Raw genomic sequence first — 15,854 nt, 5'->3', positions numbered from 1 at the left:
GGAGTGTGTGGAAGATTTTATTTCCCGACTTGAACTAATTTTCAATGTTTATAAAAAACCATTTTAAAAACAAGTCTTTAAAAAATAAGTCTCATTTACATGAAGCTTCTAAATACACACAATATAACTTTTTGCTCTGCAAGATTTTCCATTTCTCTTAATCTTCTGAGTTTGGGGTTGGAATGCCAGAGGAAGACATCCAAGATATGGTAGGGTAGGAACAAGAAATGTTCTTTTTCGTATTGACAATTACAGGAAGTTGCTTTTAAGCGGTGCTCAGCATAAATATCTTATATATGGGCTTTAACACTTGAAAGGTAAAGTGATTTTCCTATGGTTGCAGCCTCATCCTTCATTAGAATTTTAAACATTACCTTTAATAAATACACAAACCATTTATTTAAATCACTTGATGCTTTGCACTTAATAGCAAAAAAGAGTATTTTTGTTTCTGAATGAACTCCAAGCTGATGACTGTCACAATTGTTCATTTTTTCTAATGGAAGTATGTTAGCACTACTTAGTACTTTTTGGATTTCATTTGAAAATGTTAGTTTAAATTATTCTTGAAAAGTACCTCAGTTCAGTTACACTCAAAAAGAGTAGATTAGATTCTTAATCTAGGAGTAAATGTACAAGCATGTGAACAGACCTGCAAAGAGAAGACTGGAGTCAAATCAGTCACACTAAGTGTGACATGCAGTTTGGTGGGATCCTCTAGTACAATAGGCACAGGTCCCGAGAGATCTTTGCATTGGTCTGATGGTCCGCAGACTGTGAGTAGCCTAATGTCCCAGTGAAGTTATTGTCCTGTTTTTGGAATGAAAATGGAAAGAAGTGTTGGAGACAGGTACTGGAAAGTAAAAGAATGCGAAGATCAAGGCAAGAGAGAGATTGGGAAAGTCCAGCTTTATTTTACTTTCCTAGGTTTCTAAGCTATACTCTTCATGAGAATCAGCCCTTAAACATTTTAAGCCAGTTAAGTTGAAAAATTTAAGTCAAAAGATGCAGTCTCTCTGTTTGCTCCCCAGAACTATAAGTAAATAAATAAACAAAAATTCAGGAAGTGTTATGTCATCAGACATGTATTGAATCCAATTTATCCTATTATAATTCATTTCCTTCATAAAGGCCCTGAGAGAGTGCTTTATTAAAAACAAAATATAATTCACAATTGTTTCTGAGAAAATAAAAAGGATGCATGTCACCCTAGATAGAACTCCTTTTGGAGTGGTTACATGTATTAGTTGGATACCATGCTGCGTTTGTTCTTGAGTTATACGCATAAGTCTGATGTTTTGGCCTGTTGTGAGAGACCAAACCCAAACTATTGGCTTACACTCACTTGATTATCCGAAAAAAGTATTTCTGAACTCATATCCTTGAAAATCAGACACTAATGGCATTAGGCTTGCTGTAAAAAGAGAATGAAGCTTTAAAACAACAACATTAAAAACACAAATGAGCAAAAAAGCCTTAATCCCCAGATTCAGATAGATAAGATGAAGTTGCAAATTGTACTTTGCATCAGCAAAGTTCCAAGCTCTTCTGTTTGCTTTATATTCAACCTATGAATTTAACGATTAGGATTCATGATGGGAAACTAAAAGATCGTCAAGGCATTTTTAAATGTATGCTGTTTGTCTCTAATTTTTCCAAGTCCTGAAAGTATTTTTATTTGCTCTTGTAAAGTAAGTACGTCTGTGGCATTCCCTGTTGAGAAAAATACAAGGTATGTTCTGATCCAAGTTGTTGTCTTGCCAATTTCAAGCTTCAGAAATGGGTATGGTGGATGGCTGGGGGATATGCATATTCAAACTCCCCTCGAGTTTCAAAGGATATTACTGAATGGTAATTTTTTGGGTAAATTAGAGAAATCTGTTCAAATTTGTTAAAACAGGTTTGAACCTTCCCAGGATTTGTTACTTAACATTTTTTCCCCAGATTTGCCAAATTTAGACTTCATTCTTGGTTTACTCCTGTTTCTAAAAAATTTGAATTGGGGAAATCAAGAATTTTTTATTTAAGGTCTCTAATCACTTTGCCTCTAAAAGCATAATTTACTTTGAAATGAAATTGATGGTTGGGGAGCTTAATTTGCCTTGGAATATATTAGGAATCCTTTTTGATTTTAACTTAATTATAAAAGCAACTTCCAGTGGCCTTTTCAGAGAGGGATGATAAAATCCAGTTACTCTTGTTCACACGACGGTGTCCTTATTTCAGTAACTGCTTTACAACAGGACTCTATAGTGACACTTCTTTTCGGCAACTTTGCTGCTATAGCTGATTAGAGTCTCTCATCTGAAGGACTACTTGAACGTATTGCTAATTTTTTAGTATATTTTTGATTGTTATCACCCTAAAATAAATAGTTCAGTGTTTATCAAGATACTTTTCCTTTCATTTGCTTTTCTTATGCAATAAAATTTAAAAAAAAAACCACCAAGGTAACCTTGCCTGGTCTAGTATATCAGATAGGCCAATTGGGAATGAAAGCTGATGTTTCAGACTTGCCAGAAGACAGCTAATTTGTACTCTTAGCTAAACTTTTTTGGAAACAATGATCTAAAGAAGTCTGCATCGCAGAAATATTAAAATGATTGATACAGTGTTCTTCTACAGCAATAATGAGTTTAATTCAATAACTTTTCATATTTTTCAAGGCACTGGGAAGACTTTCTGCAATCAAGGTGTTCATGAACTATTCAAGGATACTAAAATAGTTTAAAAGGAATGATATTGTAGCAGAATTACGCTTTATCCTTTTAGTCAATTCAGTGACTTGGGGATTTTATGCCTATAAGGTCTGCATAGTAGTATAATAATTTCTGGAAATGAATCAACAAACCTCAATCAAAGAAGGAAAAATGTGCAGACACTCTGTCTAAAATTGCTTTGTCCAATTTTTAGATGAAATTAATCTTTAAAATTGTTCCTGAAGTAGTGTCAAATGTTGTATCATAAAACATTTTATTTTCCTAAAGTACTGAGCCCTGTATTTGTTCCTAAAAATTAAAAAGAAAGCAAAGGAAGTTCCTTGCTTGCAGAAATGTCATTGCTGTTCTATCATATACATGCTGAATAATTACTTCATTTTATTATAAAATGTTTCCAGATGAGTTCCTTTAAATTCTGAATAAGTGGTGATACTCATATTTTGTTCAAATCAGATAAACTTGTACTTGAAAATGGAGAAAAAGCCTAATAAGAAGGAGGAACTGACACTAGTGAACAACGTTTTAAAACTTGCTACTAAGTTACTGAAGGTAAGAATTAAAGCAGTATTAACTCTATTATATGTGAGATGGAGAATAGGCTACTTAATGAATCATTTGTGTTACGTCTTCAGGTGATACAGTACACTTGGGTTTAAGTCATCTCCGTAACTGTCACAGTGACTCTACTTGTTCATACCACTTCAGCCTGTTAATTTGCTGTCAGTGTGTGTTACAAATAATTTTTATATACAATAAGTTTTATTCTTTATATGAGTAGAGTGAGAGGAGGAACTTTAGGGTGGACAGGATGATGAACCCTCAGGAAATGACGCAGTTTTGTTTTGAGTCTTGATATCTGTTTCTGATAATAAGCTACTAGATGACTTGTATTCTTCCACAAAAATAATTCCTCTTAAAAATTCCTAGTGGTCAGCATTTCAAACTAATACTTGATTATGCTTGATGTCTTCTTTACTGATTATGCTTGATGTCTTCTTTACTTACAGGAATTGTTACATAGGTCCATTTATATATGAATTAAAGATACGGCTTTCATTTCATGTATTCCACGTCGGCTGTGTTTTTGAACTATAGGGCCAACTTCTTTGCATGTTTGCATAGAATTTCAGTGATCTGTGGAAAAGATTTTGCTAATAGAATATTAGCCTGTTTGCCAACTGTCTTTGGAGGGTAGGAGGTATTTCATCATGGTGAGAGGAATTGTATTTTTTTTTATCACTTCCGATTTCTGGAATTGTGCTGAAGAAAAATCGCCTTACTTATCTGGATGTAGAACATGGACATGCTTTGGGCTTGCTTTATTGTTGTTATTCTTAGGAACAACCCAGTGGTTGAGGTTCTTGGGAAGACGGATTTGATCCTAAACTGCCTTTTCTGAGTTCTGTTGTTTCAAACTCACCGATTTGTCATAGATCAGGGAAGCAAGCTGTTTTATTCTTCCATTTGTCTTGGAGCTTAATTCTTGCTCTGTAACTATCTCATTCTCCTTCAGAGTAAACATTTCCCTAATCCAAAACTTACCAGAAGGTTACCAGAATGCAAAATAAGAGTGAATAATTTAACAGTTGAAAAACTTCTAAAATGTCTAAAAATTTTCTTTTTTTTTTTTTTTTTTGACCAAACAAGATCAATTAAATCTAGTTGTGTGCTATTGCACTAAATTTAACAGTAAATAACTTACAGTTACCTGAAGTGGACTTCCCCAGAAAGGAAGCAAGTTTTGATGCTACAGAAAAATTCATGACTCGCCCCCCTACCTCTCATGGCAAGGTGTCCCAGTGTTCAGTCACACTTCTGCTGTTAAGTGTAAACTTTATTTTAAAATTAAATTTGTCTAGCTTCAACTTTCATTACCCAGATCTTGTTATACATTCTGCATGTATGGTAAAGTTCTTAAAAGCTGCTGCTGACTTGTTATTCTGGGGTTAAGAGGGAATTTAATAACAGCGTTTCGATTTTTCCTTCAGGGAATCAACTTTTTCAGTTAGTCCAACATAGAGTGCTCACATGGAACAGTTCTCTAGGGATTATTAGGCACCTATAAAAGTATTTTCCTTCCCTTCCCTTCCTTTTTTTTTTTTTTTTTGTGAGGTGGGACTTCCAAACCACCTAATATGAGCTTTAAATGAATTCTTGGTAGTTAATGGTCAACAAAATTACTTATTTCATGCCCAGCAGCTAAATGTACTTGTTTTCTAATTTTGTCTTTGGATCATTTTGATCCTCAAGCTTTTATTGAAGATTGCTACAATGAATATGCTTACTATTTTCTTACTCCCAGCATTTATAAGATGAATCCACAAGCTGAAAGCTTTTCCCTTAAAGAAATTCCCTTCTGTTCTCTTCAGAATCATGTCTTTTGTGTCTTTTGTATTTGCAGCAGAGTTTAATACCATGTTACATCTAAACTGAAACGTAGTTTACTCTGATTTCATCTCTTCTTAAAGGAAGAGTCAGAGGTCTGAAATTCTTCTTTATTAAAATTTGTTTTATAAAATCTTGTTCAAGACTCAGGATGTAAGGCAGGAGGAGAATGAAGATGAATTTAAAGCTAGAAAATACAGACGACCAAAGTGGTGATAGTTGTTATACTTCATATAATTCATTGTTGTATTTAAAAACTCTTTTTCTTCTTTTGATATATTTCTAGGCCAGAAGTGTTTTGGTGACTTTATTAACTCACCAAGAACAAGAAAAAGCTGCTTTGTTCAAATTTGTTGCAGATTAATTTTGGCTAATATTTTGATTTTTCTAATAAAGATGTAAAATATTTGCAGTTAAATGCTTATTAGTGTTCTTTTTAATCCTTTATCTTCCTTTTCTGTCTATATTCATTGTTAGTTATTCTCAAAATTAATGGAAAAGGAAGGGATTAGGAAAGACATTTTTGTTAGTTTTCCTAGTAGCGAGGTATTCCTCTGTTAGCTTTTTTTAATGCTGATGATGATTTTGGGAAAATTATAAGGAATTCTAAAAGGTTGGGACCTTGATACCAGCAGAACTAGCTGTCTGCTTTCCTGTCTTCACGAGCAAATTGGTAGATGTTCCAGATGGGTAGTCTCCAATTTTTTGAAGGATTATGTAAACACTTGAAACATTATTTCTATTTTCTCAGAGTCCAGTTTGTTTTAATGTTTTAAAGCAACTTAAGGCAAGAAAATAAGTAGTTTTTAATGGATAAATGCTCCTTCTGGTACTTAAATGAACAAACCGTTGTGTCATTTGTGCTTTTTAACAATGTCATTGTTTCACATTGTTAGGAACTGGACAGTCCCTTTAGGCTATATGGGCTTACAATGAATCCACTGCTTTATAATATCACCCAAGTTGTCATCCTGTCTGCTGTTTCTGGTGTCATCAGCGACTTGCTTGGATTTAATCTAAAGGTAAGTACTTCCTAAGCATCTTTTTTTTTTTTTTTTTAACCATGGTGTTCAGACTTATGGTAGCTGAATCGTGTATTGTAAATTAGTGAATTCTTAACTGTGTTAACTAGCAAATTTATTGTTTGAAAATGGTTGTGAAACTTAAGCTATATCAGAAAAACAGTGATGTATTTGTCACAGCAGCCCTTTTAACATTTTACACATTTTTGTGGTGCCTTAACTTTATTTAGGGCACGATCGTGAAGAATTCATAGACATAAATACAGAAACACTTATACACACAAGTACAAGACCTTATTTAACTTATCCATGTATTCCAGATCTGATTTCTCTCTCGAGTTCCTCACTGTTGACTTTGCATCTTTGGATGCAAAGAGATGCAAGCTATCCTTTTGTCTTGCACTGCAGTAAAGTATTACAGTAGATACAGTATTACCACGACTAACGTTACACAGTGTAGTTTTTATCATGGCTTAAGGACCGTCTCATTAGGTCCTACTTTCTGAACCTCTCTGAACTCTGGAAACTGTTCCAAGATTCAGGTGATGGGACACCTTAGTGCAAGCTTGTAGGATAAAGCCATTAATTAGCCGTTGAGTTTGCTTACATCTGCCCATTTTTTTCTATTACAAGTAAATGAATATAAAATTTAACTTTTGTATTACTGAACGTGCAGCAAATGCAAAAAGAAAAAAGGTGTGGTATTGCTGCTTTGGTAAAACTGAGATGGGAAATAATGTTTTACTGCTTTAACTTTTTCAGCTGTGGAAGATCAAATCTTGACAATATGTAAAGAAGATGAGATAACAGTGTTATAGAAAAGCTCACTGATTGACAAAACTGCCTCAAAGCAGCCACTGAATCTGTATTTCAGAAGCTACAACCTCTTCAAGGATGTTGTTTGAAAAACTGAAGTGTTTACATCTGACTGTCTTGTGCAATCTTTGTATTTATTTCATCTTCTCACTGTTTTATTTTCATTTTAGTTGACATTTTATTTTCAAACATATTTGTTTAGTTTTGGAAAAGATCAGATTTCAGAAGGGTCAAAAACCAAGCAACTGACAACTTGAAATCCTAGCAATTGAACACGCTAAATTACTGTATTTGCTGTTACAGCTGAGGCCAATGTTGAACATTTTTAGTTGCATATGAAAGTCGTTTGATATTTGATTAAGTGTGGTAAAAGCTTAGAATATTTCATTTGCACCAATCATTTACAAGGACAACAGAACATCACTAGATGTTTGGTTGCAATAGAGAAGACATAAAAAAACAAGGTACTGACAATACAGTATGACAGGTAGCAGAAATATTTTATATTAGTATTAGAAGCAAGTGGGAATTTTTAATATTTTGAGTAATTCCAGGATCTAAACTGATGGAGACTTCAGTTTAAGTACCCTGGGATATTAATAAGGTATTATATAACAGGTCAACAAGTGCTCTTTGTTAACACTTTTATTAGAGCAATAATTGTAAATGGTTACCATGCTGTATGATATTTTGATAAAAATTAAATATTGTATTTATTTGAAATACTGGGCTGTTCTGCGCAGCTCTGACTGTGCATGCTCAATATCTGCACTTTTTATTGTTACTTTTAATGAGAAACTTTATATATATACATATAAATGTATATTAATTGGAATATATTATGGTGAACTATGGAGCAGTATATATTATATGGTGAAACTGAATATTTAAACAGGCAAAAGACATACTGGTGAACGGAATGCTACGAGTAACTGAGCGTAAGATACATGCTCTCCTCTTGTCCACTATAGTATATGCCATTCATACCACACTGAAGTTTAAGAACAGTTAAACATGGAAAACGAGTTCTTCTGGTGGGCAGCAGAACTGATGAAGCCATGTACTCTCATATTTGTGTCTTCAGATAACCTCCTTTTCCCCCCGTTCCTCCCTAGTGCTTTTCCAGCGAGCTTGAGCCTTCGGTTTCCCACCTCTCCCCCTGCCTTCTGTCCATGCCTCACATGTGGACCAGTCTTACTGACTCGCGGTTCTTCATCATGACAGAAAGAAATGGTCACCCCTGTACAATTAAGTTGCTTTCAACAGAATTTCCACTTACATTAGGAGAATTAATATTGGCTCAAGTATTCTCACATTTTATGTTTCTAAAGTAATGGCTTCACAGTGAAAAATGACGGTAGTAATGTTACAAGAGTCCGGACATTATACTAGATTTGATCTTCATTACCTTTAAAGATTTGAAGTAATGTATCTTAAACTTCTGTGGTATAAAAATATTTTTATATATAAAGCAACACAAACAAGCATTTTGTATTTTATTTGCCTCTGTACTGATGTTTAATAATGACCAAAGTGCATTCTGGTTTTTGAAAGAATGTATTCCTGGAGCTTTAAGAACATACTCTCTTTAGTTTCTCATGTGAAAACTTGCATCTGATCTGTTTCTTCTTTCTCTGTTGTCCGATGTTGGGATTGTTTTTAAAAATTACGTACATTTTATACACAGTTTTTTCCAAATTATGGTACAGACCTACATAGAACTTAATTTTGCACAAAATATATTTTAAGAAAAAAAAAAGTACAGCAGGAGTTCTATGGGGGATAAAAGATAAGGCTGTTGCTTTCTACAGCCTGTTACTAGTACAAAACCACTCTTTAGAATGGAATTCTTTAAAAAAACACAATCTGTAATGGTGAATATACTGTTTCAGTACCTTTAAAATAATAATAATAAAAAAAAGGGTGGGAAAACATTGCAGTTTTGGTTGAATGGGAAATCAGTTTAACCACATATACCTCAGCAACTAGCACTGTGCTGGATTGTTGCACTAACAATGGTGACTTGGGAGGAGTAAAATACGTGTGAAATGAAATTTAAAAAAAAATAATAAAAACCTTTTATTTGCTACCATTAGATATATTCATTATCTTAAAAATGGGAGAGGTTTATTGTATCCCTCGGTCTGGAAAACCCAGTATGAAACTAGAGGCAAGTAGAAATATGGCAGATCTTGCGTGTTAACTGTTATTTTCGCCACATGTTTTGTAACTGAAAGCGTGATCCGGCGTGGAATAAAGCTTTCTATGGTTGATGGTGAAAAAGAAGCAAAAAAAGTGCGGTGAGCTATATCTTTTAGTGATCTTCAGCATATTTCTGAGTCGGATTTAGTTCATGCCTGTGAATGCGCAGTTCTGCACGTGAGCTGGTGGTACGCCAGCGGGCAGGGCTTTCTGGCACCAGGGTGTCAGGAGGTCTTGCTGGTACTCCAGCCACACGTGTCGGGAGGTCTTGCTTTGGCGCTGGTACTCCAACCACACAACAGCATTTTAGCACATGGAGGGCCGTGGGTTTTCATTGTCATTTATTAACGTAAAAGCTCAGGCCAGAATCCAAGTGTGATCTCGGTTGCACCGGGGAAAATTCACAGCGTGACAATAGAAATAAGTAGGAAAAGGCAAGTAAAACATTCCGATTTTGTGACTTGCGTTAGCAGTTAGGTTGCTGCTAGGGGTTAGTCCTTTGAGAACTTACCCCAGGTACCTCCAGTACACTTCCTCATTTAATGCCTTAATTACACAGGTGTAAAGACTTAGCTTAGATTGTGTTGCAGAATTAACATGTAAACTCAACACATTAAAAATTATTCCTCCAAATTGCTACGAGGAAATAATACTTTTTTTTTTTTTTTTTACCTTTTCATTCCCTATTATTGTCTCTTTGATCATTTTACACTTGAGCTGACAACTTGCCTCCTTTAAACCAAGCTTCACAAGTCAGAAATTGCCACAGATTGGGTTTCTTGATAAAAAGTGAATTGTCTGGGCTGCAAATAATGCCGCGTCTCCTGCTATCAGAGACTGAGGATTGCTCAGAGGGAAATCAAGAGAGATTCTCTTTTCCTTTCCAGCCCTTGAGAGAGGAAGCAGCACAACCCTTAGCATGCACGCAGGCACCTGTGCTGAAATGAACAGCACCCAGTGCTGCTCACATTCAATTTTCCCAGTGTGAGTTTGTGTGAGTGTATTATCTGGCGTGAGAAATAAGGTCGTGCCGCAGAAAGATTTGTCCACTTGGCTCTCTTTGTTTCCTACGTTTGTTTAATCAATTCAAGCGAAAGAAAGCACCTTCAGTTTAGGGACGAACTCCCAAAATGATGCAACTCATTTCGTTTGTGTCAGTCTTTATGTGCGAAAATGACAGCGCTTTATGCCTGTGCACACGCTTGCACTCTTAAACACCTAGACACCGCCCCCCACTTCTCTTTGTGCCTCTAACCCGCAGCAGTTATTTACAAGCAGCTCCTGCCAGCCGAGTGTAATCTTCTTGGTAATGAAATTTACCAGGGATTAGGTGGCTGCCTCCTGACAGTATTGCAGTCCAAACCCAGGTCTCCAGACGCACGGGTATACATGAAATGAAATCTTTTGCTTTTGCTCTGTTCCGTACCCGGGAACGGATGGGAGGCGAATTGCTTTGTTTAGCTGCGGTATTCGCTGGGCCAAAAGGAGCCTGAGCGGCAGCTTGGCACTGAAATGGGGAGGGTGTGGGTTTGTGGGGAGTGAGCTGCTCTCCTCGGGCATAGCAAGGGGCGAGCTGGTCTTCCTTTAAACCCTCAGCAGCAGGGCCAAGCGCTGCTCGACCCTCGAGGGGAGTGAAGCCAAGTCAAGCAGTCTCGGGGCAAGAGCTTGCCCATGAAGAAAGGTCATGGGGATAAGAGCTTGCCCGTAAAGAAAGGCCACTCTCCAACAGCTCCGCGTACCCAGGGCCATGGTCCTAAGCCGTGTAGGAGTCACTGACCTCAGTCTCGGGTGTCTGAAAGCTGGATGTTGAACTGACCCAACGCTGCCTTTACACTCCGTAGAAAACCATTTCCTTTCAGAGGGGGATTCACCCGGCTGATGTGGCACCGATTCTAGTCATCTTCTGGGGCGTTTCTCTCTTGAATGTGAAAGGGAAATAGTGTGGATAATTTAGATGCAGATGTGAAACTTGGCAGGAATAATGCAAAAAAATCCAACTTGCAGAGGGAGAACCAGCGATGTTTTACCCCCCTCCAGCAAAGCATTGTCATTGAATCACAGGATCATGGAATGGTTGGGGTTGGAAGGGACCCCAAAATCACCCAGTTCCACCCCCCTGCCATGGGCAGGGACACCTCCCACCAGACCAGGCTGCCCAAAGCCCCATCCAGCCTGGCCTCGTCATTTCAGCCGTTTGTAAACCCGTACCGTGTAACTTCCTTCTCACTCCTGAGCGTACCTGGGGAGCTGTGTTTATTCAGCTGACCTATATGGCCGGGAGAAATAACCCCACGGAGACAACCAGGGGCTGGCACTGGAGTCCTGTGCTGGGAGCAGGCTGTGGCCCCGGCTGTGCCTTGTTTTGGCTGCTCATGGAGCTGACTTCAGCACCTTCTTCCTTCCCCAAGTACAGCTGCACGGTTGCTGCCATGCTCAGCCTGCTACTCCAGCCCAGGTGTGGTTTTCCTTTCAGCACGGCTCCTTGCAGTGGTGTTTACACCACGAGCATCTGTGCCGGCCCAGCTGCACGAGCAGCGCGCTGCAGGCAGGGGCTGTAGCTTGGAGCTGGTTTTTGGCTGCCGGCGGTGTGTCGTGTAGCTGCACGCAACAGTGGTCACTGGCATCCCCCCTGGAATAAACAGGAGCCAAGCTATTGAAACGGGACCAATTCTCGCTGTGTATAGAGTGGAGTTCATATAGTGAATGCAGAAAATGTAGACAGGCGACAATTTTGGCCTTGAGGTGACATAACACAGCAGTTGGAGAGCTCCGCTATTTCCTGTTCTTTCCCACGCACATCTGCTTGTTGTGCATTTCGGTGGTGCCGCAAATCCTGCCTTCCTAAATAAAAATAAAAAAAATCAGAAACTCGAGGCATGCGAAAGGATAATTGCAAAATACTCATTATAACTCGGAGGAAGCAACAGATGCTTCACTTGTTGCTGTGACTCTTTGAAGGAGTCATAATTTCCCAAGCATATCGAGTACGTGCTAATTAGTACTGTTCCTCTGTGCAGCAGCGTGATGGGATCCCTCAAAACCTTCTTCGTCCTCGCCTGATAACACAAAGCCAGAGGATGCTCTGTTGGGACTGGCGAAACAGATTTTGCCACCACCTTTATATTGTTTCTTTTCAATTCCCTTAACTGGACCAGTGATCTCTCTTGAAACAAAATGCAAAATAGATTATTGATGCTTGAAAATAGCATTAAACTCCCCCAGATGCAGGTGTAAATAAATAAATAAATAAATAAATAAATATAATTTCACTAAAGCTAAGGTTGATGCCTTGTTGAAGTGACTACTGCTAATAAAGATTTAACACCTGGGGCTCGCAGATGGGGGACACTGAGAGCTGCCAACCTCTCTTCCCCACACCTGATCGTTTGAACCAGCTCCTCCTAGCAGCAGCTGGGGCTTCAGCTCATCAAGATCCCAGCCCAGCTCCGCAAACCCAACAGCTGTCACAGCAGCACAAGAAAATGATGTAGATTTGACAGCTCAGACGTGATTGTGGTATCTCTGGGAACATTACAAAAAAATGCCTCTGACCTTAGCGAGGAAGAAGTCCCTTCTGGGATTTCTGTAGTGTCACCTCGGAAGCTTCCATGCCTGGCAAGGTGAAGCAGCTGGGCAGCATTGCAGTGGTGTTAGCCAGTACAGGTAAAGGCTCTGCACAGCTGTGGCTGTGTGGGGATTGTTTTTATGTGCAATTTCTCCCAGAGCTGAAGCCTAGATGACGGAAGAGTTCACAGGACGGGAATTCTGAATTGCGTGGTGTTTATGGAAAATAGGTTGCATGGAAGAAGCAGTGGGAAGGTGTTTGATGTTCTACATTGAAGGTGTTTGTTCTACATTAAAGGTGTTTGTTCTACATTAAAGGTGTTTGAAAGTTTCTACAGCCAAAACCTGGTAGCAATAACTCTCTTGGACACTGGCTTGCAAAGGTAAGAAAGGAAATCTGTGCTCTGAGGGGGATGTTGGGTTTGTGAGCCCCGTCCTGGAAGCCTCAAGTAGTCAGTGGCAAAGCTGAGTTTCTATAAATGCAGAATATCTGTACTGTAAGATACTTTAACGAAGATAATGATCTTCTTCATGGGTTTTTATTTTGCAGTAACACAAATGTTTTGTGTAAGTAATAACTGAACGTTCCCCAGTTTGAAAACCAGTTTCTTTAGTCTGAGGGGTATCCAAAATTTGGTGCCTCATGCCTACCTGTTTCAGCCACAGGTGTCCTTGCATACACAGCCCTGTGTTTTAAAAACGCTAAGAATTTCATCATCTCAGAATGCAAAGTAAACCAAGAGATAAAAAACAACAAAGATCAACCAGCAGGACTGCTAATTCCCTGCAATGCTCCTTATCTAATTCAATTATTACTGGAGAAATCATTTCCAGACACTTTAGGATTTAGAGGCAGTGTAAGCACAGGCAACGTGCTCCCTCATGGCTGCAGCTGGATGCAGTTATGTGCAGCACACACAGAATTATGATCCTGGGGCACCATTTAGTCTTTACAACCAATTTTGACCTAGTTAAATGTTATTTTTTTTTTTGTTGCAAAAAGGAAGTGGCGATATAAAAGACCGTGCGTGATATTTAGGTATTGTCCTCTGCTGTACTACATGCACTTTGTTTGATAAAACTGGCAGGATTATCTGGTTAATGTGCCTGTGACGCTGCTATTTTCAGTTGACAAGGGGAAAATCGTCATGTTACAGGCAGGCTGGAGTGTTTATACACAACTGTCACTTGAATGTGCATTGAAGTTCTGCTTTTTTGGCTTAAGACATCCATTAGATTTAAGCAGCAGTAAACTGCTGAATGTTTGTCTACAGGCAAACGCTCTTAGTGTCCTAAAACTTTAGTGGCAATGGTTCTGCAGCTAGTAATAACCAGCATCAATATAATCAAGCTCAAAAGACCAGAGATAAGCTGCATTCAGGTGTCCACTGCCTGATTTAACCGGGATGCCTTGAGGTTTGATGACCGTTCAAGTGAATGGTGCATTGGACAAAAATAGCAGCAGTAAGTTCATGAGGTTGCACGAGTTATTTAGATGCTCTGCTCCGTAATATGAGGATTTTTTCAATGCATTTAGAAGTTTTGAGAGCCCTCACCCTCCTTAGTTAGCCATTACCATCTGACAGCTCCGTTCATGATTTGCAGTAGATGTTAATTGTGTGACAGAGCTGTGTTTCCATTCCTGCGGGAATGAACAGGGGACGGAAGGGAACTGGAACATGGTTGGGAGAAGGGAATTGGGACGTGGCTGTGAGAAGGGAGTTAGGACGTGGCCCTGAGAAGCAGAGAATGGGTCAAGGAGACATGGTGAGGGAGAGTGGTGTGTGGTGGTTGCACAGCGGGAGAGGAAAGAGTTGGATCATGTGTCCTCATGCCCGCGTTTTCCTCCCATGTTTCCCAAGAGGTGGGAAGAGAGGGGGATGTCTGTCTGCGGGATGTCTGTCTTCTCCATGCAAGGTGGTGACATGGCGGTGGTGCACACCTGGACCTGGAAGGCAGGAGGTGCTCCTCATGCCCACAGGCTCTGAGCACGTAGAAGGAAAAGGTGCGTTGTAAAGGCATGCTGTTGGACACCAGGAAGCTCCACCCTCTAGTGTGCACCTCCGATATATAGGCAGCATTTCTTCTTCTTCTTCCTTCTTTTTTTTTTTTCTTTTCTATTTTCAGCAGTAATATGTCTCCGGGTACTTGTGTCGTATCCTGAAACATATGGCAAAGCACTTGCCCATATGGGTTGGAAGAGCGATGTGTGTTCGGCAGAGCCGACTCTGAACAATCAAACGACGAGTTTTGCATCCCAAACTGGAAAACATGGCAATCATCTCGCATTGTCTAGACTTCCCTCTCCGTGTCATTTTTACATATTTTGCAGCTATTACATTCATTTCCTTCGGCTTCCTTTCTGCCAAGATCCATCTGCAACTTGGAATCAGCTAAGATAGCTTTTCATATTCATGATATTAGTCACCGCGAGCATATTTTGAGTGAGTACTTCTGATGCTCCCATCCATTTTTGTTATAGTAAATTAATCCCATTCTGCTGGGGTGATGAAAACTTTTATTCTTTATTTTTTTGATTTATCTATGCAGATATCGTAAATGAAATGAAAAAAAAAATCATGAAGCCAATGTTTTAAAATAATGATTAATCTCATTTTTCTTGGAAGATATATTATCAGGCAGATATGATAGAGGAAACTCATTACTTTGGCTGTGAAAATGTATTAATAAAGGGTCTGTGTCACAACAAAAAACGAAGACAAACTTATTACAGAGTAATTTTCATTAAAAACCAGTGGAACTTCAGTTCCCAACTAGCTGGAACTGGGGGTTAATGCTCTCCTTTCCAGTCTGCTGATGGGATTTCAAATGACTTTTGACAAGTTTGAGTAATAATGCATCTATTAGCAAGCTGTCTGTCAATGGGCAAGGGAGGATGCTTGGATATTGTTGAAACCTCCTCACATGAGGGAGGGCCGAGAGGTGGAGTTGAGTCAAACCCTCAATTTCCTTGAGTTTCCTCTGCTAATGGGAATATCCTCTTGCCTGAGAGGGCTGATGGAGCTGTACGTTCCTTCTGCTTTGGAGGAAGCTAAAAACGCTGCTCTCAGTCACCGCTTGTGGATGAAGGGAGCAAGGAAAATTTGCCTTTATGATTTCACCGCCCTAGGGTTTGTGCACCAAT

The 15,854-nt window shown here is 38.8% G+C and overlaps 1 protein-coding gene and 2 long non-coding RNA genes across 8 annotated transcripts in view; 2 read left to right on the top strand and 1 right to left on the bottom strand.

Moving 5' to 3' along the window:
* PHTF2 (putative homeodomain transcription factor 2) overlaps positions 1-9,035 on the top strand; it is a 67,183-nt gene extending 58,148 nt beyond the window's left edge. For all 6 annotated transcript variants that reach the window (XM_083811267.1, XM_083811262.1, XM_083811263.1 and 3 more), the window contains 3 exons: positions 3,174-3,269; positions 6,002-6,127; positions 6,890-9,035. In XM_083811267.1, coding sequence (XP_083667393.1) covers positions 3,174-3,269; positions 6,002-6,127; positions 6,890-6,910 — 243 coding nt within the window. In that variant the 3' untranslated portion in view covers positions 6,911-9,035. The remainder of the gene's footprint in view (positions 1-3,173; positions 3,270-6,001; positions 6,128-6,889) is intronic.
* LOC310886570 lies at positions 7,947-12,804 on the bottom strand. Its single transcript, XR_014575360.1, has 2 exons — positions 11,385-12,804; positions 7,947-11,063 (listed from the first exon to the last, which is right to left on the bottom strand). It is a non-coding gene; the product is annotated as an uncharacterized lncRNA (long non-coding RNA).
* A 10-nt stretch (positions 12,805-12,814) lies between these two features.
* LOC310886565 lies at positions 12,815-15,637 on the top strand. The gene is made up of 3 exons (XR_014575358.1): positions 12,815-13,092; positions 14,572-14,714; positions 14,837-15,637. It is a non-coding gene; the product is annotated as an uncharacterized lncRNA (long non-coding RNA).
* Positions 15,638-15,854: the final 217 nt, after the last annotated feature.

This window comes from Anser anser (assembly GCF_964211835.1).
Source record: "Anser anser genome assembly, chromosome: 1".
NCBI lineage: Eukaryota > Metazoa > Chordata > Aves > Anseriformes > Anatidae > Anser > Anser anser.
Note: the sequence above shows the minus strand (reverse complement) of the source record. Positions and strands in the feature narration are given on the sequence as shown.